The sequence below is a fragment of the Moschus berezovskii genome, chromosome 16 (genome assembly GCF_049115385.1).
Source record: "Moschus berezovskii isolate FMDL1 chromosome 16, NW_MosBer_1.0, whole genome shotgun sequence".
Lineage (NCBI taxonomy): Eukaryota > Metazoa > Chordata > Mammalia > Artiodactyla > Moschidae > Moschus > Moschus berezovskii.
This window is the reverse complement of record NC_142475.1, coordinates 39,763,869-39,786,830: the sequence shown is the minus strand read 5'-3', so window position 1 is coordinate 39,786,830 and position 22,962 is coordinate 39,763,869. Positions and strand designations below refer to the sequence as shown.

The 22,962-nt window shown below is 37.8% G+C and overlaps 1 protein-coding gene across 1 annotated transcript in view; it reads left to right on the top strand.

Moving 5' to 3' along the window:
* The window catches only part of ZC2HC1A (zinc finger C2HC-type containing 1A), a 64,708-nt gene extending 55,648 nt beyond the window's left edge, over positions 1-9,060 (top strand). Inside the window, exons 8-9 of the mRNA XM_055432000.2 lie at positions 2,287-2,394; positions 6,352-9,060. Coding sequence (XP_055287975.2) covers positions 2,287-2,394; positions 6,352-6,517 — 274 coding nt within the window. The 3' untranslated portion in view covers positions 6,518-9,060. The remainder of the gene's footprint in view (positions 1-2,286; positions 2,395-6,351) is intronic.
* Positions 9,061-22,962: the final 13,902 nt, after the last annotated feature.

Genomic DNA, 22,962 nt, shown 5'->3' with positions numbered 1-22,962 from the left:
GAAGGTGATAGTATTTCTAACAAGTTTTTGTTCTTGAGCCAAAAAACCCAAAACCCTGTCCATCCTGTCCTCTGTGATTCTCACTTGGAGGAATTGCCACCATTTGGCAGGGGAGTTTTCAGAGATTGAATTCCTAAAAAGGCGTGGGATAGTTCTGCAACATCCCTAGAGGGGCCATGTGAAAGTAGAGTAGCATACACCTCATGGGTGGACTTGCAGTGAGTGTTTGAAGGCCATTTGAAGAGGTTCAGGGTAACTCATCCATGTACCACGGTGATTCTTGTCAAAGTTTAGAAATAGTGTAAGTATTCAAAGTTGCCTCCCTTTGAATGACATCATTGCATATTGAATATAAGATTTGGAATGAGACCCACATATATTCAAATTCAGACACTCTGGCCATGTAATATGAGTGAAAGTTGCTCAGTCATGTCTGACTCTTTGCGACCCCACAGACTGTAGTCCATGGAATTCTCCAGGCCAGAATACTGAAGTGGGTTGCCTTTCCCTTCTCCAGAGGATCTTTCCAATGCAAGGATCGAACCCAGGTCTCCCGCATTGCAGAAGGATTCTTTACCAGCTGAGCCACAAGGGAAGCCCCCCCAAAATACTGGAGTGGGTAGCCTATCCCTTCTTAAGCTCATGTTCCTGACCCAGGAATCGAACTGGAGTCTCCTGCTTTGCAGGCAGATTCTTTACCAACTGAGCTATCAGGGAAGCCCAGCCATGTAATAGGTTTGCACTTAATCTCTCTGACTATGAGTTTTTTCAACTTTAAAATGGGAATAATATCTTTAGAGATTTTTGTGAAGATGAAAGAAAGCGAAGTGTGTATAATACCTGGTATCATATCTGGCATGCAGTGGGCATTTGGAAAATAATAGATATTGTTACTCCCTGCATTATTTTGGAGACAACTGTTTAAATTTTGGGAGACTCTCCAACTTTGCTAATGTAAGTAGAGAAGGAAGAATTTCAGCCAGAGTTTGAGAACTTAAAATATACAAAGGCATTTTTAAAAAGAGGATTCTGCTTGATCATGTAACACAATATTGCTTATCTCTGAAATGAAAAGATTTGACTAAATTTCTAAAGAGAGGGAGGATGCTAACACTATTGAACATCTTACACCTAGTTCTGCAATTATTTATCTGTCACCTTGGGGAAATAACTACTCTTTGCCTCAGTTGCCTCCTTTGCAAGATGGAATTAGTAATCCTTACTGCTTCATAGGATTATTATGAGGATTAAATAAATTTTATATGAAAGTGATTAGAAATGTAGCTACAAGAATTCCCTCGTGGTCCAGTGGTTAGGACTCTGCACTTCCACTGCAGGGGGCATGGATTTGATCCCTGCTTGGAGAACTAAGATCCCTCATGATGTGGAGTATGGCCAGGGAAAAAAATGCAGCTACATCAAATGTAGTAAGCACTGTTAATGTAAGTGTTAACTTGTAGTAGCAATATTAACAGTAGTAATACCATCATCACTCTCAGCTATGCTAAATGTCGTATCAATTACATTTTATATATCTGACTTCCTATAAGTGATGATGGTCACATGTTATACATGAGGGAACTTGGACTCAGATTGCCAGACCCAGAGTTGTTCAGTGACAGTTGGGATTTGAATCCAGATTCATCTGAATTCCAAAGCCTATACATTTTACCATTTTTACCTCATATATAAGCGTTCTTTGATTCCGGAATTTTCAGAAAGTGAATTCAGAAAGGTGTGATCAGCCACTTTACTGGTAACAGATAGCCCAGGTTGTATAGTTGGTGAAATTAAAATCTTTAGAGACAAGAGTATATTAACTGATTCATTCTAGTTGCTTTTTCTAAGAACAGGCTTTCATAAATAGAATATTACTCTCTAAAAATGGTTAGCAAAATTTTTAACCACATCTTACCCATCTAACATTATTATTTAACTCTAGGCACTCAATAAGACTTATCTCTAGTTTGAGGGGACTGTAGATTTAAACTTTAAAAAATTTAAAGTGTTTTAGAATGATTAACTTATAAATTTCATGTCAAGAATATATAGACATATTTTTAAATGATTTTATGTACCATCAAGATAATCTTAGTGCAAAATGCTTTGGCTTATACTTCGTATTAAGGATTTCAGATGTGAAATAATTATTTGGATTTTAATCTTTTGAGTTTACCTCTTTATAGCTTCTAATTATTTTTCTAATCATTCAAATAAACAATTTGTGACAGAAATGCTTACTATTCAGTAGTTTTTTTCATTATGCCATCTCTTTCTGTCTTCCAGGACTAACATCAAACCTCGAAACTCCACGCCACCTAGTTTGGCCCGAAATCCTGCCTCAAATGTGCTTACAAGCAAGAGAAAAACATACAGTGATAGCTACATGGCCAGGTATGTTTAGCTCTGATATTGTAATAACTAAAATAAAAATAAGTATTCATTGTTTTCCAAAGACCACGTAAAAAATTTCTATCAGGTTATTAATAAAAAATCTAATTTTTCCTGTGCAATTTAATTTGACTTTAATGTTATACAGTAAAGACCTAGTTTTGAGTGTAAATAGTATTTTCTTATACCTTGTAGATGTAATTTTTATGGTAAACACTCAAATACAGTTTGTTTAGTACCACTGGATACATTTGTGTTTTTTATGTCTTAATTTTAACTGCAGCATGGTTATTTTTACCTCTTCAAATTGAATAATAGACTTTTTACACTACTGCTATTATAATTTTCGGCAGCATGTTAGTACGTTTCAGTTCTCTGATGAGATTGTGATTATCCATGTACGTCCCTTTCTAATATGTCACGATAGTTGCACAGCTTTGACACTGGCTCTGTTTTTAAACATATAATGAAATCATTCATTATAAATATTTTATTTTTCGTATGTATCCCAACTTTTTCCATAAAGTTTTAAGGAAAGGCACAGAAATGTACAGTGAAATACAACATTGTTTTTTACATTAAAGAAAAATAGGAAAAGGAAAGATGAGAATTAAAAGATGAAGTGGAAAAAGAGTGGGGTTAGTTCACAAAGTTCGTATTATGAGACCTGTAGATAGGCCAGCCCTGGGCTGCAAAATGGCATATAAACTTCGTTGTTGTGTAGCCAAAGTAACAGGAGAATAGAAGAACAGTTACATGATTCTTGTTGTCTGAAACAGAAAAATAAATCACTTTTTCTGAGAAAGTACAACTAGTCCTGAGACCTTAAAAGTTCTGCTGTAATTTCTCATATAGAAGCACTGTGTAATTTAGTGGTTAACTTATTAATTAACATCCTACTGAATCCATACTGAATAGGGCAATGGATTTCATAGGGTTGTTTTTTTTTAAGATGCCCTTAGTGCATGCCTATAACATGACCATCCTGTGATACACGGAAACCAGCTGTGATGTGGTTGTGTTATATGAAACTATATATATTGTCTGCTTTTGTTATAAGTATATAATATGTACTGCTGCTGCTACTGCTGCTGCTAAGTCACTTCAGTCGTGTCCGACTCTGTGTGACCCCATAGATGGACGCCCACCCGGCTCCCCTGTCCCTGGGATTCTCCAGGCAAGAACACTGGAGTGGGTTGCCATTTCCTTCTCCAATGTGTGAAAGTGAAAAGTGAAAGTGAAGTCTCTCAGTCGTGTCCGACCCTTAGCCACCCCATGGACTGCAGCCTACCAGGCTCCTCCGTCCATGGGATTTTCTAGGCAAGAATACTGGAGTGGCTTACCATTGCCTTCTCTGATATAATATGTACAGACATTCATTATTCATATTTAATCCAGGAATAGATTTTTAAGTATCTAAGATTCTAGGTCTCCCTCCTGGTTTTGCCCATTAGAAGAAGCATCTATGGAGCTTTCCAAAACCAAACATTTGGCGGTCTCTCCCAGATGGAGAATGGGGTCTGGGTGTCTGCCATTTAGAAAGTTTTAAGGGTGATGCTTATGCTTAAGACGAGAACCATAGAGGAATTGATAACGTTGCTGTCTTTTCAGCTAGATTCTTTAATAAGTATTGTTTGTCTCACCTGAGGCTTTGATACGTATTTTTGATTCATATAAGGAAGTGAACTTCTGTTTCTTAGAGTCCTGGATTATGGCTGTACTATGTTCTATATGTGTGGAACCATGTGCTTTGAATCAGTGCTGAGTATAAGATTAACATTCTGTTATAAAATGGAAAACTTAATAAATACATATGCTTGAAATGAATAATTTTATCTTTCCAAAGAAGTAGACAAAGTGTTAACAGGCAGGAGCAAAAATCACATTAAAAAATGTTTGGGATATTCTTTTTTTTTTTTTTTTTTCAGAGCTTTATATCTGATAGGAAGCCCAGAGCCTTACTCACTTGAATACTCAACCTCCATCGTAGACAAAAATACTTATAACCAAAACAGATGAAGAATTCTCAGAGATTTATTTTTCTAAAAGTCTGATAGACTACATTTCCTAGACAACCCTTCCAAACAGAACACCTGGAAATACTAGATAAAAGAGGAAATATATATATTTCTGAATGTATAGCTTAGCTCTCAACAAAGAAAGGAAATTTCTAAAGAAAAAAAATACGAAGAAGGTTAGAGATCAATTTGGCAAATTAACTGTGACACTGCAGCTACTTTTGAGGTTTTCAGTGGTCTTCACTATATAGAGACTTGGGTTTTAGGGTAATTTGGGGAGAGAGGAATTGACTTCTGGTACTTGGACAAAATAGTGTTAGAAACAACTTTTCCTCACCCTTCCTGCCATGCCTCTTGCTCTAAGCCAGGATTCTTGAGAGGTTCAGCAAAGATTCTTCTTAGACTCAGCCAGAGGCACTTATATGACTGTATATTGCATGTCACTGGGATTGTTTTCAGAAATATGAGATGATAGCAGAGCAGCGTCAGGTGTTTTCTCTTTCATGGGAGGCTTTGCAGCATTCTTGACGCTTGTCTTCCTCAGCTGTCTAACTGACAGCTTAGATATAAGAGAATAAGATCTCATAGGTGGGTATAAAGTCAGTTTAAGTAGAAGTTCTTTTTCCCAAAGGGATCGGTGTCTCATAATAACAGTTTCATAGACATAGCTTCCAGGTTATCCTGAGGGATATGTCCGGTTTCAGTGAACTGCTTGCAAACACTGTTGCTTAGAAACTTAGCTGGCATTTCACCTCTGTTGGGTTTTCATTAAACAGAGCTGAGAAGTTATCCCAAGGTCAAATATGTCCACAGAAGAGGAGAAAGGTTGTGTTAACCCTTCTCTCACAGTATTCAGAGGGTTATCTCTTGAGTGAAAGCTGGACTAGGAAAATAAAACAAAACAAAACAATCAGAAATAAAGAGATCCCAAGGATACTTGTCTGTCCTAGCCATGGCTCAGAGGGATGTGAATTCCCACTGATAATTCATAACTAGTCATATGAGTTTAAGGTTTGAAAGGAAAACATCTGCATATTCTAATTCTTAACTGAAAAAGTAACTTGGATACTCTTGGTTTAAGAGCTTCCTTGGAGCTTATAAAAGCAAAAGCAGAAAGAACCATCTTGTGAAATGCTGTTAACCCAGGCCTCCTGATTCTCACAGGTGAACACACATGAGCTTACAATTCTGAACTACAAAACAAACACATTTCAAGCCATGCAGGGAAACAGGGAATCAGTCATGAGTGACAGCAGAAAACAAACATGTGTACCCAAGACTTCAGATGTTGAAGTTCTTCAGACATTACTTATAAAATAAGTCAGTTTGAAGTATATAAAGTAATAAGACAGGGAATTGAAGTCATTAACAGTGACAATACAATATCACAGAAAGATTAGAGGTCTTACAGAAGAACCAAACAATACAAGAGGGAAAAGTTCTATTCAATCGCTCAGTCATGTCTGACTCTTTGTGACCCCATTCACTGCAACTCACCAGACTTCCCTGTCCTTCAGTTTCTTCTGGAGTTTGCGCAAACTCATGTCCATTGAGTTGGTAGTGCCATCCAGACATCTCATCCTCTTTTGCCCCTTTCTCCTTCTGCCCTCAGTCTTTGCCAGCATCAGGGTCTTTTCCAGTGAGTCAACTCTTCTCTTCAGGTAGCCAAAGTATTCGAGCTTCAGCATCAATCCTTCAAGTGAATATTTAGAATTAATTTCCTTTAGGATTGACTGGTTTGATTTCCTTGCTGCCCAAGGGACTCTCAACAGACTTCTCTAGCACCACAATTCGAAAGCATCAGTTCTTCAAGAGCATTAATGATGAGATTAAGAAGCTTTTAGTTATACTTAATGATATTATTTTCTATTTCCCAAGGCTTACAGATTGAAAATTACTGTCATGAACTTTGTGTTTCTACTTTCTCTCTGTACCTCTCCAGGCCAGATGGAGACCACATCCCTTCATTTAATGGTGGAAACACTAAAGGCATTGAAGGAAATTCAGTGGGACACTTACCAAAATTCTGCCATGAATGTGGGACTAAATACCCTGTAGAATGGGCAAAGTTCTGCTGTGAATGTGGCGTTCGAAGAATGGTTCTGTGAACAGAATCAAAAAAAAAAAGGAAAAGCTAAGTCCTGAATTTTATGTATTGCTGCTTGGACATCTAGAGTACTTCCTCTAGTGATTTCGTGCTAAAATTACTCAAAATACTTTTTTTCAACAGTTTTTGGAGCATAATTCTTTGGCTGTGTAATGTGTGTGTATATATGTGAGTGTACATATACTGTATATAATAAATACCTGGCAACCTAAACTGTGCCATTCAAGGACATACCTACTTATCAGTCAGAAAATAGCTTTAGGTGGAATCATTTAGGTATTCCTTTTCTGTCGTTAAAGTACATTACTCTACTTCTACAAACAATCCAGCATTAGTGCTTAGCGCTTTAAGTTTTCAGATGATCATTACTTTGAGCAGAACATCAGAATAAACATTTTTATTATTGACCTATTTTCAGATAGTATCATTGTAGGATGGAATGCTTGAACTTTTGAAACTGAGAGAATATTTTAGTTACAATTAGTTGTGTCATTTTCCTGAAGAACTCTTTAATAATTAATTTTATAAATATTTTTTAAAAAGAGAGGGAAAAACCCCTGTTGCATATGTTGCTCTTTACTCAGTGTATTATTGATTCTATAGAGGTTTTTACTCAGTTCTTGAAAACGTAATTATGCGGTTCCCTTTTCAGAGACACTGAATATAGCTATTCCTTTTTCTAGTTATAACTGAATGATTTTTTGTTTATTCAGTATGTATTAGTTGAACATACATTCTTTCTACTTCTGGTTGTCTTCAGATTTCACTTTTGTCCTTTTTTCCCCATTATCTCATGTCTGAAGAGTAGTTTGCTACTTCATTTTTGCAGTTTGCAAGTTATTTAATAGAAGGTGCACAAAGTTCCTTGCAAAATCTTGCATTTATATCTATGTATTTGAATTTAGAAGAAATTAATGGATTTTAAAACAGATCATCTCACCTAATAAACAATTAACTTCAATAAATAATCATTAGTGCAGGACATGAAGGTAAAAAGAATTGAATTTTAGTCACTTGAAGTATAGTTATATGTATTTATGGGTAGGTTAAGAGAATGTTAATATTTAATTTTTCCTACTCATGTTTTTCTTCCAGTGTTTAGTGCTGAAGCATCATTTACTTCACAAAAAAAGCTTCTGAAAATGCATTGCTTTAATGGATAGATGCTTTATTATGTAATTAAACATTCACAAAAATGTAATTATACTTTCACCTTTACTGTGACTAAAATACAGCTTTTAATCATTTTCACTTTCAGTGTAACATTGTATTTACTAGTAAATACCTTTGGTTGCTTGTGCAGCCAAATTCAGTAATTCAGTAGTTATTTCCATTGAATCAAACCTAACAAACCTTGATCTTATTATAAAGGTACAAGCAAATCATTTATAGGCAATTTCTAACTTCTTGTTTATGATTCTGATAACTGTGAGGATCAGGGTAGAAATTTGTGACTTATAGCTCTTTCTCTGAAATTCATTTATACGTAACATTATAATTTTATTCATTAGTTTTTTTGTTTTGTTTGTGTTTTTCATTTGGGAAGAGGATAGCTTAGTGGTAATGGAAACTTATGATTTACATTATAGTTCCTTTCCTGACTTTCAATAATTTTTTTCTAATTGCCTTTATTTAGTCATATTGGCCAAAAGGAAGGGTCAGAGATCAAAAAAAAAACTATGTTGCAGCTTATTCCATCAACTAGAATAAGCTTTAATAAATTTAGGAGAATAATGTACATATTAGAGTTCCATTTCAATTGTTTATGTTCTTCTGTTCTAATTATTAGAAACATATAAAGAAAACTTTAAACTCTTGCTTTATCTAGAATTGAGCACTGTTTTCTTCCAAGTTTATTTTTAAAGATCACATAATTTTTGTCCGCCCAACGAAGGGATAGGTAAATGATTTAAACAAAGTGGCACATGTTTGTTTCTCACTGAATTTTACTGTAGCAAGTAAATGTTATAATGTACTATATGGAAATGAGTTGGTAAGAAATCATCTAATTCCAAAACCCAGAGATTGTTATAAACAGTAAGTAGGTGAAATATATTAATGAATTATGAAGCATATCGATGCAGTGTATTTAAATGCATTTTTATATTACTTGCATATATTATTTTCATGTTGATTTGTTGTGCAATAGTTCAGTTTTTAAGAAATTTTCCTAGATCTATGCATCATTTATTTTATTTTTATTTATTTTCACAAGTATTTTCCAGTGTGGTAGAATGAAAAGATGATTTAAACTTAAATTACAACTGTAAAAATTGCTTATATAATGTTCTGAAAGTTATTAGCTTGGAAAAGTAAGAGTAGTATGGCTGCTGTTGTCTCTTGTTCACTCTGTTTTTTTTAAATTACAAATAATGTCTTCATTTTTGAACCTATTCAATAAAGACATAAAGCAAAAAAATGCCAGTTGGTTTTCATTGATGTCGTATCTTTTTTCCAGACACAGGTAGGAAGATAGGAATCTCCTGAAATAATAAGAATATATTCAAAGTCAAAATACAGATTTTTTTAATGAGAAAAGAGTTTTCACTGGCAGTTTTTTTTATGTGCTATCAGCTTTTAAAAGGAGTTACTACTGTTTTATTTTGAAATGTTTTATAACTTCAAAGCATTACAAATCTGTTTCTTCACAAGATTTTTAAGACATAGAAATTCTCTTTTTAGGCAATAATATTTAGCAGTTGAAAACATTAGAGAAATGAAGTTAATAAGGAAACATGAGCATTTCTAATTAGGTAATATACAGTTCAGTGGCAAAAAGTATTTGTGATGAATACTTAATTAGATCATCATATTTAAAACTTTCAACTATAGCTGTCTATAGTGAAAATATTAGACATGTTTAATTTGTACTCAATTTTCCTTAGTCTCGAGGTGTATACTTTCTACCATGAGTAGAAGCTCAGGGAATGAAAAATAATAGAATACGTACATAGCTACAGAAAGTCAGCAGGACTCTTATGTCTTTATTAGCATTGCACATGTATGTATTTTATATGTTAAGTGTATTTTTAGTTTTAAAATGGTTAAGTGTATTTTTAGTACTAAAAATTGATTTGTCCAATGATTGTGCTGTTGAATATAGTAGTGGAGAATCATTGAAACAAAGTTTACAATAGCCATATTCATTTTTATTTTCATTTAGAAAAATTTTAATTAAATATTGTCACAATAGTCATTTGTTTCTATACTTTTCTTTTATGTGTGAATTACGTTTTGGCCACTAGAGGGTGCTTTTGGATAATTTAAGATTGCTATCCTCTAGTAATGGCCTCGGAGAAGGCAATGGCAAGCCACTCCAGTACTATTGCCTAGAAAATCCCATGGATGGAGGAGCCTGGTAGGCTGCAGTCCGTGGGGTCGCTAAGGGTCGGACACGACTGAGCGACTTCACTTTCACTTTTCACTTTCACACATTGGAGAAGGAAATGGCAACCCACTCCAGTGTTCTTGCCTGGAGAATCCCAGGGAAGGGGGAGCCTGGTGGGCTTCCGTCTATGGGGTCACACAGAGTCGGACACGACTGAAGTGACTCAGCAGCAGCAGCAGCAGCAGTAATAGCCTCTCAGGAATAAGATGCTGAGAAAGATTGAAGGCAGGAGGAGAAGGGGTTGACAGAGAATGAGATGGTTGGATGACATCACCAACTCAGTGGACATGAGTTTGAGAAAACTCCGGGATTTGGTGAAGGACAGGGAAACCTGGTGTGCTGCTGTCCATGGGGTCACAGAGAGTCGGACAGACTTAGTGACTGAACGACAAGAACAACAGTAATAAGTTTATTGTGTGTGTGTGATGACATGAAATGACAGAGATTTATAAGGTGTAGGTTATTTGTTATATATTTTGCTCTGATTTTAATAGCCCATGTGTGTTTTGTTTGTTTTTAAGAATCATAGTTTAGCTCCTTTGGGGCACCAGCGGGGCAATATTTGATACAAAAATCTTTCATATTAACACCTCACATAATTTTGTTAGCAAAATTATGCTTCTCAAACGTATTACTCATGCACATTACCATATAATTCTTATACTATTACTTTAGCATTTCATCTTAGGACAGGGAAACTTAAAGTTATAATCTTTCAGTTCAGTTCAGTCGCTCAGTCGTGTCCAACTCTTTGCGACCCCATGAATCACAGCACGCCAGGCCTCCCTGTCCATCACCAACTCCTGGAGTTCACTCAAACTCATGTCCATCGAGTCGGTGATGCCATCCAGCCATCTCATTCTCTGTCGTCCCCATCTCCTCCCACCCCCTATCCCTCCCAGCATCAGACTCTTTTCCAGTGAGTCAGCTCGTTGCATGAGGTGGCCAAAGTATTGGAGTTTCAGCTTCAGCATCAGTCCTTCCAATGAACACCCAGGATCGATCTCCTTTAGAATGGACTGGTTGGATCTCCTTGCAGTCCAAGGGACTCTCAAGAGTCTTCTCCAGCACCACAGTTCAAAAGCATCAATTCTTCAGCGATCAGCTTTCTTCACAGTCCAACTCTCACATCCATACATGACCACGGGAAAAACCATAGCCTTGACTAGACGGACCTTGGTTGGCAAAGTAATGGCTCTGCTTTTTAATATGCTATCAAGGTTGGTCATAACTTTCCTTCCAAGGAGTAAGCGTCTTTTAATTTCCTGGCTGCAGTCAGCATCTGCAGTGATTTTGGAGCCCCTAAAAATAAAGTCTGACACTGTTTCCACTCAATCAGCTAACCTTATCTAATGAATGCAAGTGAGATCAACTTATATAGGAGCTAAATAAGTGCTCAGACCAAATCATATTAGATGCACAAAGCTAAAACTTTTTAAAATGTTTATAAACATTTTAAAGCATGCTTTTTGTGCTCTTCATTCTATGAAATGCTGGGAATCAAGAGTTATACATAAGGTGTGATTTAAGTCCCTGTCCTGTAGTTGATAATTTATTTGGAGAAGTCATTATATAAACAGATACTTACAGTTTAGGACAAAAGGAAGGATTTTTAATTTAGTATAGTTGACTTACAATGTTGTGAAAGAATTTAACAGAACTTAATTATAAAAATACCAACAAAATGCTTTGTAAGTGTTGAAACTTCTTATCACAAGTCATACAGTTCACCATTTCCTATTTTTTTTTCTCCTTACCTTGTCCCAGTGTTTAGGAGAAAACTTGCTGGAATATAAAGAACTGCACTACATTTTAGTGGGGAGAATTGGTGGAGAGGGTATGTGTATGATGAGTGTGCACGCTAAGTCATTTCAGTCGTGTCTGACTCTCTGACCCCACTGTAGCCTGCCAGGCTTCTCTGTCCATGGGATTATCCCAACAAGAATACTGGAGTGTGTTGCTGTTTCCTCCTCCAGGGGATCTTCTTGATCCAGGGATCGAACCTGAGTCTCTTATGTCTCCTGCATTGCCAGGCAGCTTCTTTACCACTAGTGCCACCTGGGAAGCCCTATGAGTATGGTTGTTGTTGTTCAGTTGCTCGGTGGTGTCTGACTTTGCGACCCCATGGACTGTAGCATCCCAGGCTTCCCTGTCCTTCACCATCTCCCAGAGCGTGCTCAAACTTACGTCCATTGAGTCAGTGATGCCATCCAGCCATCTCATCCTCTGTCGTCCCCTTCTCCTGCCTTCAGTCTTTCCCAGGATCTTTTCTGATGAGTCAGCTCTTCGCATCAGGTGGCCAAAATATTGGAGCTTCAGCATCAGTCCTAATGAATATGTGTATGGTGGGGTTTATAAAATGGGAGCTGTCAGAGCTACTTGGATTATCCTGAGGACTGAGGACAAATCACCACTGAGTGAAAGTTACTGATAATTGCAACTGTTCAATCTTATCTCACAGAACTCTTCACTTTCACTGTCTTTTTTTTTTTCACCTCTGCTCAAAGCCTCCGTTTCTATGCCTGTTTGGAGTTTGCAACTATGGATAGGAGGCTACCAGTAGTGGTGAGTATACTTGACAATGAAATACTGATTTTCATTCATTGAATCACCAGTCTTAAAATCTTTAATTACAGTACACTTGAAGACTGCCTGGGGCATTAAGATGAATGCCCTTATCCACTGATAGTGGAGATACAAATTTATGATACTTTTTGAAGTAGTCGACTAAATTTACTTTAAAAGCCTTTAAAATATACACATGCCTCATAATCCAGTAATTTTATTCCTAAAATGTATTTCTTCTTGAAGAAATAATCTGAAGAAAAATATTTATGCAGAGCACATTTAATAGTACTATTATTTGTAGTGATAAAAGTAAGTTAATAAAGCATTTTTCAAATAATTTTTAATGGCATGGTGAGGTCATGTTTTGTTATTAGAACAAAAAGCTAGCCTGAAATAGTCAATGTGTGTAAAATACAATTCCAGTTGTATAGAAGATGAGACAGATAAAAAGGCTTTTAAAGTATTTATGTTCCTCTTCATATTATGTTTATTTCTACTCTTAAGTAGTTATGATGTTACATATTATTTATATTTTTTGTATTACCAGTTTTTAAGTGAATATATAATACTTTAATAGTTTTTAATCTTTAAAAAATGAAGAGGTTTATGTTTTTCAGAATCACTCGCATGTTAAAAGTGGTTTCTGTCAACTCTGTGTAATTTTAATAAGATAATTTTTCTTGAATTTTCTTGAATACTCATATTCTGATATAGCCCTCCCTCAACTGTTTTACCACTTATGACGTGAAGAATTTTGACAAGTCTGAGAAATGCAAATGAATTTTTGATTTATAGAGCTAAAACAAGAATTAAATTTGGTCTAAATGTTTTAGAGTTTTTTTTTCTTTCTGCTTTTGACCTTTGAGGGGCAAATATGTATATGTTTACTTATTATACTGTAAAATTTTAAAGATTTTTTCAGTTATCTTATTTCTCCCTCTTGTTATTTTAGTCAAGAGGAATACTTTAAGAACCAAAAAAATTTAATAGTATATTTCCATTTTTACTAATCTTCCCAAACTTAGGAGTCCTAATAAGGAAAAAAAACTCATATGGACCACACAGGAAACATAGAAATTCTTCATTTTGAACACTAATTCTTCAAGGGTGATTTCCCTTTAAAAACTTGCTATTCAATTAACTATTACAGTTTGAAAATTTCAACCTAAAACTTTGTTTTCCAGTCTCTTACTATAGACAAAAGCGAAGCACCATTTGAATGAGCAACATGTGTTCTAGATCAGCTCTGTATTCTTGGTGAGGCACTATATTCTCATGGTCTTTGTTTTTGATAAACAGTGTTATGGTTCTCCCTCTGGTGTTACTAGAAAGATTGTCACTGATGCAGTTACCACAAAGCTGTTATGTGAAGAGGGGCTTATCACTTACTGCCTTAGATACTTTATTTAACTAAACTTTGAACAATACTAGAAGTTAAACACTGCTTAAAGCATATCTAGTAGTGAAAAATTGTCTTGATCTGTTTTAAATCTGAGTTTTCTTACTATCTCTAAGGGTCATTTGTTATGTTTGTGGATAGCATCTTTTGAAAACCCTGTTTGGTAAGTTTTCTCTACTGAATTCTACTTCCTCCAAATCTTAGCCAGAATTTAGTTTTCCACCCTTTCTTGCAGCTACAGAGTGGATATGTAACCTTGGAACTATGGAACAGACAGATTCTGAAACAAATAATGTGAAGAAGCAGACACTGTAGTATGCTCTGTTTTCTCTTAAGGATGGTGGTTAGGCACTGGGCTTTGAAGGGAACTGTGACAGTGTCAAGAAGTGACACCCATTTTGCAAGATGCGACTTGTTACTCTTTAACTCTGAACCAGTGACTATGCCACGGGAAAAAGCAGGAAGAACACACTGATTCATGTGAAGAAGTCAAATGGCATCAAATGGATTAAAGGTCATGGGTTATTAAATCAGTGTTGAATGATGCTTTTTCAAAGGTAACTGGGATTCCTTCTTATTTATTATGTTTGTATACACAGTATCTGTGACAGCAGCCCTGGAGCCTGGAGCTTCCGATCTAAGTCCAAATGCTAAATGATTTAAAGTTGTTTTACTTTTAATTTTAAAGCCACATGTCCCCATAGTGGCTCTTTAGCTGACTGTCCTCCACTGAAGTAGTCTTTCATTATGATTTGGTCATTGTTTCTGGCTGAACAACTGCCTAACTTGATTAGCTGCTCTTCCAGAGATTTCTGTGAATTATCCAGTAACTTTTAATAAATTCCTTTTTGCTTAAACTAAGTAGTCTGGGATCTGTTATTTGAACTCAAAACGTTTTCAATGATAAAATTTAGTATGACTTTGTGCTTCCCCTTTACAATGCCAGTACTAATGAGAAAAGTGCTTAAAACCATGTTCTACAGCAGGAAATCTTCAATACATTAAGAAATCTTTCCTCATCCCAATTATGGTGTGAGATAATCACAAACTGAATTTTAAGAAATATACTTTAATATAATTATATTCAGGGCTTCCCTGGTGGCTCAGAGGTTAACGCGTCTGCCTCCAATGCGGGAGACCCGGGTTCGATCCCTGGGTCGGGAAGATCCCCTGGAGAAGGAAATGGTAACCCACTCCAGTATTCTTGCCTGGAGAATCCCATGGATGGAGAAGCCTGGTAGGCTACAGTCCACGGGGTCGCAAAGAGTCGGACACGACTGAGCGACAGAACAGAACATAACATAACATAACATAATTATATTCATCTGCCATGCCCAGTTTGAGGATTACCAGTAATGTATGTAAAATCTTTGCCACAAATGTCTGACACTGAAGTTTTTATATAATTTTAGATATATGTACATGTTATATATTCCTCAAATATTTAGCTTCTATTTATGTGCCAGGCACGGATCTAGGGGCAGTGAACCAACCAGTCAAAAGCCCCTGCCCTTTTGAAGTTCACATTCTAGTGGATGAAGATTGATAATAAGATAAATCAATATATTTTACATTAGAATGTGATGAACGTTATGAGAAAAAGTGGGGAAGAAGTTAGATTTTGAGACTGGTTGGAGAGTGGAAGTGGGTCGCAGTTTTAAGTAGGGTTTGAGGAATGATGGCATGAGAAAGTGACATTTGAGCATACAGAGGGCTGACCCCTTATTGGTTATTCTTTTTGTTTACTTTGTTGAAATTGTTTACTGGGCTTATCCCCCTAATTAAGTGCTCTGTGTTATGAGTATTTAATATCTTGTAGCGTGTAGGTGAACAGCAGAGAAAAGATATTTCATGCAAAAGATAAAAAAGGACAAAGGTTCTGAGGTAGGACTCCATTCACTATGGAATGGAGTGAGCAAAGAACAGAAGATTAGAAACTTAAAGTTGCCGGATTGTTCATGCTGTGGAGGCCACAAAGTGGTTTTGGCTTACATATAGGAATAGGGAGTGATGTGATCTAGCTTAAACGTATAATCTGAATATGTGTTCTTTGGCCTTGAATATATGTTCTGTGGGTTTTCCCGGTGACTCAGTGGGTAAAGAACCCACCTGCAGTGCAGGAGACAGAAGCAGATGTGACTTCAATCCCTGGGTCGGGAAGATCCCCTGGAGAAGGGCATGGCACTCCAGTACTCTTGCCTGGAGAATCCCATGGACAGAGGATCCTGGTGGTCTACAGTCCATAGGGTTGTGAAGAGTCAGACAGGACTGAAGCAATAGCACACATACACAGCCCTTAAGTTAATGAGAAATAAAAGGTAAACTTGTTACACATTCTACTGTAAAATGTCACATGAACTTTTCCTTCTTTTTTTACATTTGCTTAACATTGAACTTTCAGGAAAGAATTACGTGATACAAGTTACAGTTGAAACAAACAGAAACTTTCCAACCCCACCTGACTATAACACAGAAGGAGCCGTTTCCTCATTTTGCAAGACTTCCCTATAGTTCTCTGATCTCTGTTCATTAAAACTGAAGCTCAATTTCGTTATTGACTCAACTATTTTCTCCTGCTTAGGGAGGCAAAGTTTAATCATTAAGTTTCAGTTCAGTTCAGTCACTCAGTCGTGTTCGACTCTTTGCCATCCCAAGGACTGCAGCACGCCAGGCTTCCCTGGCTATCACCAACTTGCCGAGCTCACTCAAACTCATATGTCTATTGAGTCAGTGATGCCATCCAACCATCTCATCCTCTGTCATCCCCTTCTTGCTCCGCTTCAATCTTTCCCAGCATCAGAGTCTTTTTTAGTGAGTCAGTTCTTTGCATCAGGTGGCCAAGTATTGGAGTTTCAGCTTCAGCATCAGTCCGTCCAATAAATATTCAGGACTGATTTTCTTTAGGATAAACTGGTTGGATCTCCTTGCAGTCCAAGGGACTCTCAAGAGTCTTCTCCAACACCACAGTTCAAAAGCATCAATTCTTTGATGCTCAGTTTTCTTTATAGTCCAACTCATGTCCATACACGACTACTGAAAAAACCATATCTTTGACTAGATGAATGTTTGTTGGCAAAGTAATGTCTCTGCTTTTTAAAATGCTGTCTAGATGGATCATAAATTTTCTTCCAAGGAGCAAGCATCTTTTAATTTCATGGCTGCAGTCACCATCTGCAGTGATTTTGGAGCCCAAAAAATAGTCTGTCACTGTGTCCATTTTTCCCTCATCTATTTGCCATGAAGTGATGAGACTGGATGCCGTGATCATAGTTTTCTGAATGTGGAGTTTTATGCCAACTTTTTCACTCTCCTCTTTCACTTTCATCAAGAGTTCTTTAGTCCTTTTCTTTCTGCCATAAGGGCAGTGTCATCTGCATATCTGAGGTTACTGATATTTCTCCTGGAAATCTTGATTCCAGCTTGTGCTTCTTCCAACCCAGCGTTTCTCATGATGTACTCTGCATAGAAGTTACATAAGCAGGGTGACAATATGCAGCCTTGATGTACTCCTTTCCTGATTTGGAACCAATCTGTTGTTCCATGTCCAGTTCTAACTTGCTTCTTGACCTGCAAACAGATTTCTCAGGAGGCGGTCAGGTGGTCTGGTATACCCATCTCTTTAAGAATTTTCCACAGTTTGTTGTGATCCACACAGTAAAAGGCTTTTGTGTAGTCAATATAGCAGAAGTAGATGGTTTTCTGGAACTCTTTTGCTTTTTTAATGATCCAATGGATGTTGGCAATTTGATCTCTGGTTCCTCTGCCTTTTCTAAATGTCGTTTGAACATCTGGAAGTTTACAGTTCATGTACTGTTGAAGCCTGGCTTGCAGAATTTTGAGCATTACTTTGCTAGTGTGTGAGATGAGTGTAATTGTGCGGTAGTTGGAACATTCTTTGGCATTGCCTTTCTTGGGAATTGAAATTAAAACTGACCTTTTCCAGTCCTGTGGTCATTGCTGAGTTTTCCAGATTTGCTGGCATATTGAGTGCAGCACTTTCACAGCATCATCTTTTAGGATTTCAAATAGCTCAACTGGAATTCCATCACCTCCACTAGCTTTGTTCATAGTGAGGCTTCCTTCCTAAGGCTCACTTGACTTCTCATTCCAGGATGTCTGGCTCTAGATGAGTGATCACACCATCATGGTTATCTGGGTCATGAAGATCTTTTTTGTATAATTCTTCTGTGTATTCTTGCCACCTTTTCTTAATATCTTCTGCTTCTGTTAGGTCCATACCATTTCTGTCCATAATTGTGCCCATCTTTGCATAAAATGTTCCCTTGGTATCCCTGATTTTCTTAAATAGATCTCTAGTCTTTCCCATTCTATTGTTTTCCTCTATTTCTTTGCACTGATCACTGAGGAAGGCTTTCTTATCTCTCCTTGCTATTCGTTGGAATTCTGCATTCAGATGGGTCTTTTTTTTTTATTGGAGGCTAATTATTTTACAATATTATATTGGTTGGTTTTGCCATACATTAACATGAATCCGCCCCGGGTGTACATGAGTTCCCCTTCCTGAACCTCCCTCCCACCTCCCTTCTCCCCTTATCCTCCCTCTGGGTCATCCCCATGCACCAGCCCCGAGCATCCTGTATCATGTGTCGAACCTGGCTGGACTGGTCATTCGTTTCACATATGATAATATACATGTTTCAATGCTATTCTCCCAAATCATCCCACCCTCACCCTCTCCCACAGAGTCCCAATGACTGTTCTATGCACCTGTGTCTCTTTTGCTGTCCGGTATACAGGGTTATCATTTCCATCTTTCTAAATTCCATATATATGCATTAGTATACTGTATTGGTGTTTTTCTTTCTGGCTTACTTCACTCTGTATAATAGGCTCCAGTTTCATCCACCTCATTAGAACTGGTTCAAATGCATTCTTTTTAATGGCTGAGTAATACTCCATTATGTATGTACCAAAGCTTTCTTACCCATTTGTCTGCAGGTGGACATCTAGGTTGCTTCCATGTCCTTGCTATTATAAACAGTGCTGCAATGAACATTGGAGTACATATGTCTCTTTTAATTCTGGTTTCTTTGGTATGTATGCCCGGGAGTGCGATTGCTGGATCATATGGCAGTTCTTTTTTTTTTTTTTTTCAAAGTATGCAAGTAATATATTTCACCGCTAAATTATTTCAAGCAAATAAATCCTGAGAACAGAAAGTGAAATATACAAGATTTCAACACTTCCAAATGTCAATGAATGATAACTAGTTGAAAAACCAGTCTCTCAATACACATCAAGACCAGTTACTTGGCTACAACCTACCTATGTACATACTTTCCTTTTTAAAAAAACCTCTTCAAACTGAAGGATGTGTTGGAAGATATTCTACTTTAAAAACTATTTCCATTTGGCCTTTGGCGTGAAGTGCTCTTAGTCTATCATTAAATTTTTATTTATTTATTTTTTTAAAATTTTTATTCGAGGCTAATTATTTTACAATATTATATTGGTTGGTTTTGCCATACATTGACATGAATCTGCCCCAGGTGTACATGAGCTCCCCCTCCCGAACCCTCCTCCCACCTCCCTCCTCCCCTTATCCTCCCTCTGGGTCATCCCCGCATACCAGCCCCGAGTATCCTGTAACATGCATCAACCCTGAACTGGCGATTCGTTTCACATATGGTAATATACATGTTTCAATGCCATTCTCCCAAACCATCCCACCCTCACCCTCTCCCACAGAGTCCCAAAGACTGTTCTATACATCTGTGTCTCTTATGCTGTCTCGTATACAGGGTTATCATTTGCATCTTTCTAAATTCCACATATATGCGTTAGTATATTGTATTGGTGTTTTTCTTTCTGGCTTACTTCACTCAGTATAATAGGCTCTAGTTTCATCCACCTCATTAGAACTGGTTCAAATGCATTCTTTTTAAAGGCTGAGTAATACTCCATTGAACGCGGAGTAGCTCCTCTCAGCCCTCCTGCACCCGCGCAGCCACCGCCTGTTGGATGTGGGGTAGCTCCTCTCCACCGCCGGCCCTGGCCTCAGGCGTTCAAGGTCAGGAGGGGCGGCCTAGAGGAGATACCCCTCGTCCAAGGTAAGGTACAGCGGCTGCACTTTGCTGGAGCGGCTGTGAAGAGATTTTCCACGACCAAGGTAAGAGAAACCCAAATAAGATGGTAGGTATTGCTAGGGGGCATCAGAGGGCAGACACACTGAAATCATAATCACAGGAAACTAGCCGATCTGATCACATGGACCACAGCCGAATGTGGTCCACTGGAGAAGGGAATGGCAAACCACTTCAGTATACTTGCCTTGAGAACCCCATGAACAGTAACAAAGGGCAAAATGATAGGATACTGAATGAGGAATTCCCCAGGTCAGTAGGTGCCCACTATGCTAATGGAGCTCAGTGGAGAAATAACTCTAGAAGGAATAAAGGGATGGAACAAAAGCAAAATCAATACCCAGTTGTGGACGTGACCAGTGATAGAAGCAAGGTCTGGTGCTGTAAAGAGCAATATTGCATAGGAACCTGGAATGTTAGGTCCATGAATCAAAGCAAATTGGAAGTGGTCATACAGGAGATGGCAAGAGTGAATGTCGACATTCTAGGAATCAGTGAATTAAAATGGACTGGTATGGGTGAATTTAACTCGGATGACCATTACATCTACTACTGTGGGCAGGAATCCCTTAGAAGAAATGGAGTAGCCATCATGGTCAACAAAAGAGTCCGAAATGCAGTACTTGGATGCAATCTTAAAAATGACAGAATGATTTCTGTTCGTTTCCAAGGCAAACCATTCAATATTACAGTAATCCAGGCCTATGCCCCAACCAGTAATGCTGAAGAAGCTGAAGTTAATCGGTTCTATGAAGACCTACAAGACCTTTTAGAACTAACACCCAAAAAAGATGTCCTTTTCATTATAGGGGACTGGAATGCAAAAGTAGGAAGTCAAGAAACACCTGGAGTAACTGGCAAATTTGGCCTTGGAGCACGGAATGAAGCAGGGCAAAGGCTAATAGAGTTTTGTCAAGAGAATGCACTGGTCATAGCAAACACCCTCTTCCAACAACACAAGAGAAGACTCTACACATGGACATCACCAGATGGAAAACACCGAAATCAGATTGATTATATTCTTTGCAACCAAAAATGGAGAAGCTGTATACAGTTAGCAAAAACAAGACCAGGAGCTGACTGTGGCTCAGATCATGAACTCCTTATTGCGAAATTCAGACTGAAATTGAAGAAAGTAGGGAAAACCACTAGACCATTCAGATATGACCTAAATTAAAGCCCTTATGATTATACAGTGGAAGTGAGAAATAGATTTAAGGGACTAGATCTGATTGATAGAGTGCCTGATGAACTCTGGACGGAGGTTCGTGACATTGTACAGGAGACAGGGACCAAGACCATCCCCATGGAAAAGAAATGCAAAAGAGCGAAATGGCTGTCTGAGGAGGCCTTACAAATAGCTGTCAAAAGAAGAGAGGCGAAAAGCAAAGGAGAAAAGGAAAGATATAAGCATCTGAATGCAGAGTTCCAAAGAATAGCAAGGAGAGATAAGAAAGACTTCCTCAGTGATCAATGCAAAGAAATAGAGAAAAACAACAGAATAGGAAAAACAAGAGACCTCTTCAAGAAAATTAGAGATTCCAAGGGAACATTTCATGCAAAGATGGGCTCGATAAAGGACAGAAATGGTATGGACCTAATAGAAGCAGAAGATATTAAAAAGAGGTGGCAGGAATACACAGAAGAACTGTACAAAAAAGATCTTCACGACCAAGATAGTCACGATAACGTGATCACTGACCTAGAGCCAGACATCTTGGAATGTGAAGTCAAGTGGGCCTTAGAGAGCATCACTACTAACAAAGCTAGTGAAGGTGATGGAATTCCAGTTGAGCTATTTCAAGTCTTGAAAGATGGTGCTGTGAAAGTGCTGCACTCAATATGCCAGCAGATTTGGAAAACTCAGCAGTGGCCACAGGACTGGAAAAGGTCAGTTTTCATTCCAATCCCAAAGAAAGGCAATGCCAAAGAATGCTCAAACTACCGCACAATTGCACTCATCTCACAGGCTAGTAAAGTCATGCTCAAAATTCTCCAAGCCAGGCTTCAGCAGTATGTAAACCGTGAACTCCCAGATGTTCAAGCAGGTTTTAGAAAAGGCAGAGGCACCAGAGATGAAATTGCCAACATCCGCTGGATCATGGAGAAAGCAAGAGAGTTCCAGAGAAACATCTATTTCTGCTTCATTGACTATGCCAAAGCCTTTGACTGTGTGGATCACAAGAAACTGTGGAACATTCTGAAAGAGATGGGAATCCCAGACCACCTGACCTGCCTCTTGAGAAACCTGTATGCAGGTCAGGAAGCAACAGTTAGAACTGGACATGGAACAACAGACTGGTTCAAAATAGGAAAAGGTGTACGTCAAGGTTGTATATTGTCACCCTGCTTATTTAACTTATATGCAGAGTACATCATGAGGAACACTGGGCTGGAAGAAGCACAAGCTGGAATCAAGATTGCCGGGAGAAATATCAATAACCTCAGATATGCAGATGACACTACCCTTATAGCAGAAAGTGAAGAGGAACTCAAAAGCCTCTGGATGAAAATGAAAGAGGAGAGTGAAAAGGTTGGCTTGAAGCTCAACATTCAGAAAACAAAGATCATGGCATCTGGTCCCATCACTTCATGGGAAATAGATGGAAAAACAGTGGAAACAGTGTCAGACTTTATTTTTTTGGGCTCCAAAATCACTGCAGATGCTGATTGCAGCCATGAAATTAAAAGACGCTTGCTCCTTGGAAGGAAAGTTATGACCAACCTTGATAGTATATTAAAAAGCAGAGATATTACTTTGCCAACCAAGGTCCATCTAGTCAAGGCAATGGTTTTTCCCGTGGTCATGTATGGATGTGAGAGTTGGACTGTGAAGAAAGCTGATCTCCGAAGAATTGATGCTTTTGAACTGTGGTGTTGGAGAAGACTCTCGAGAGTCCCTTATACTGCAAGGAGATCCAACCAGTCCATTCTAAAGGAGATCAATCCTGGATGTTCATTGGAAGGACTAATGCTAAAGCTGAAAC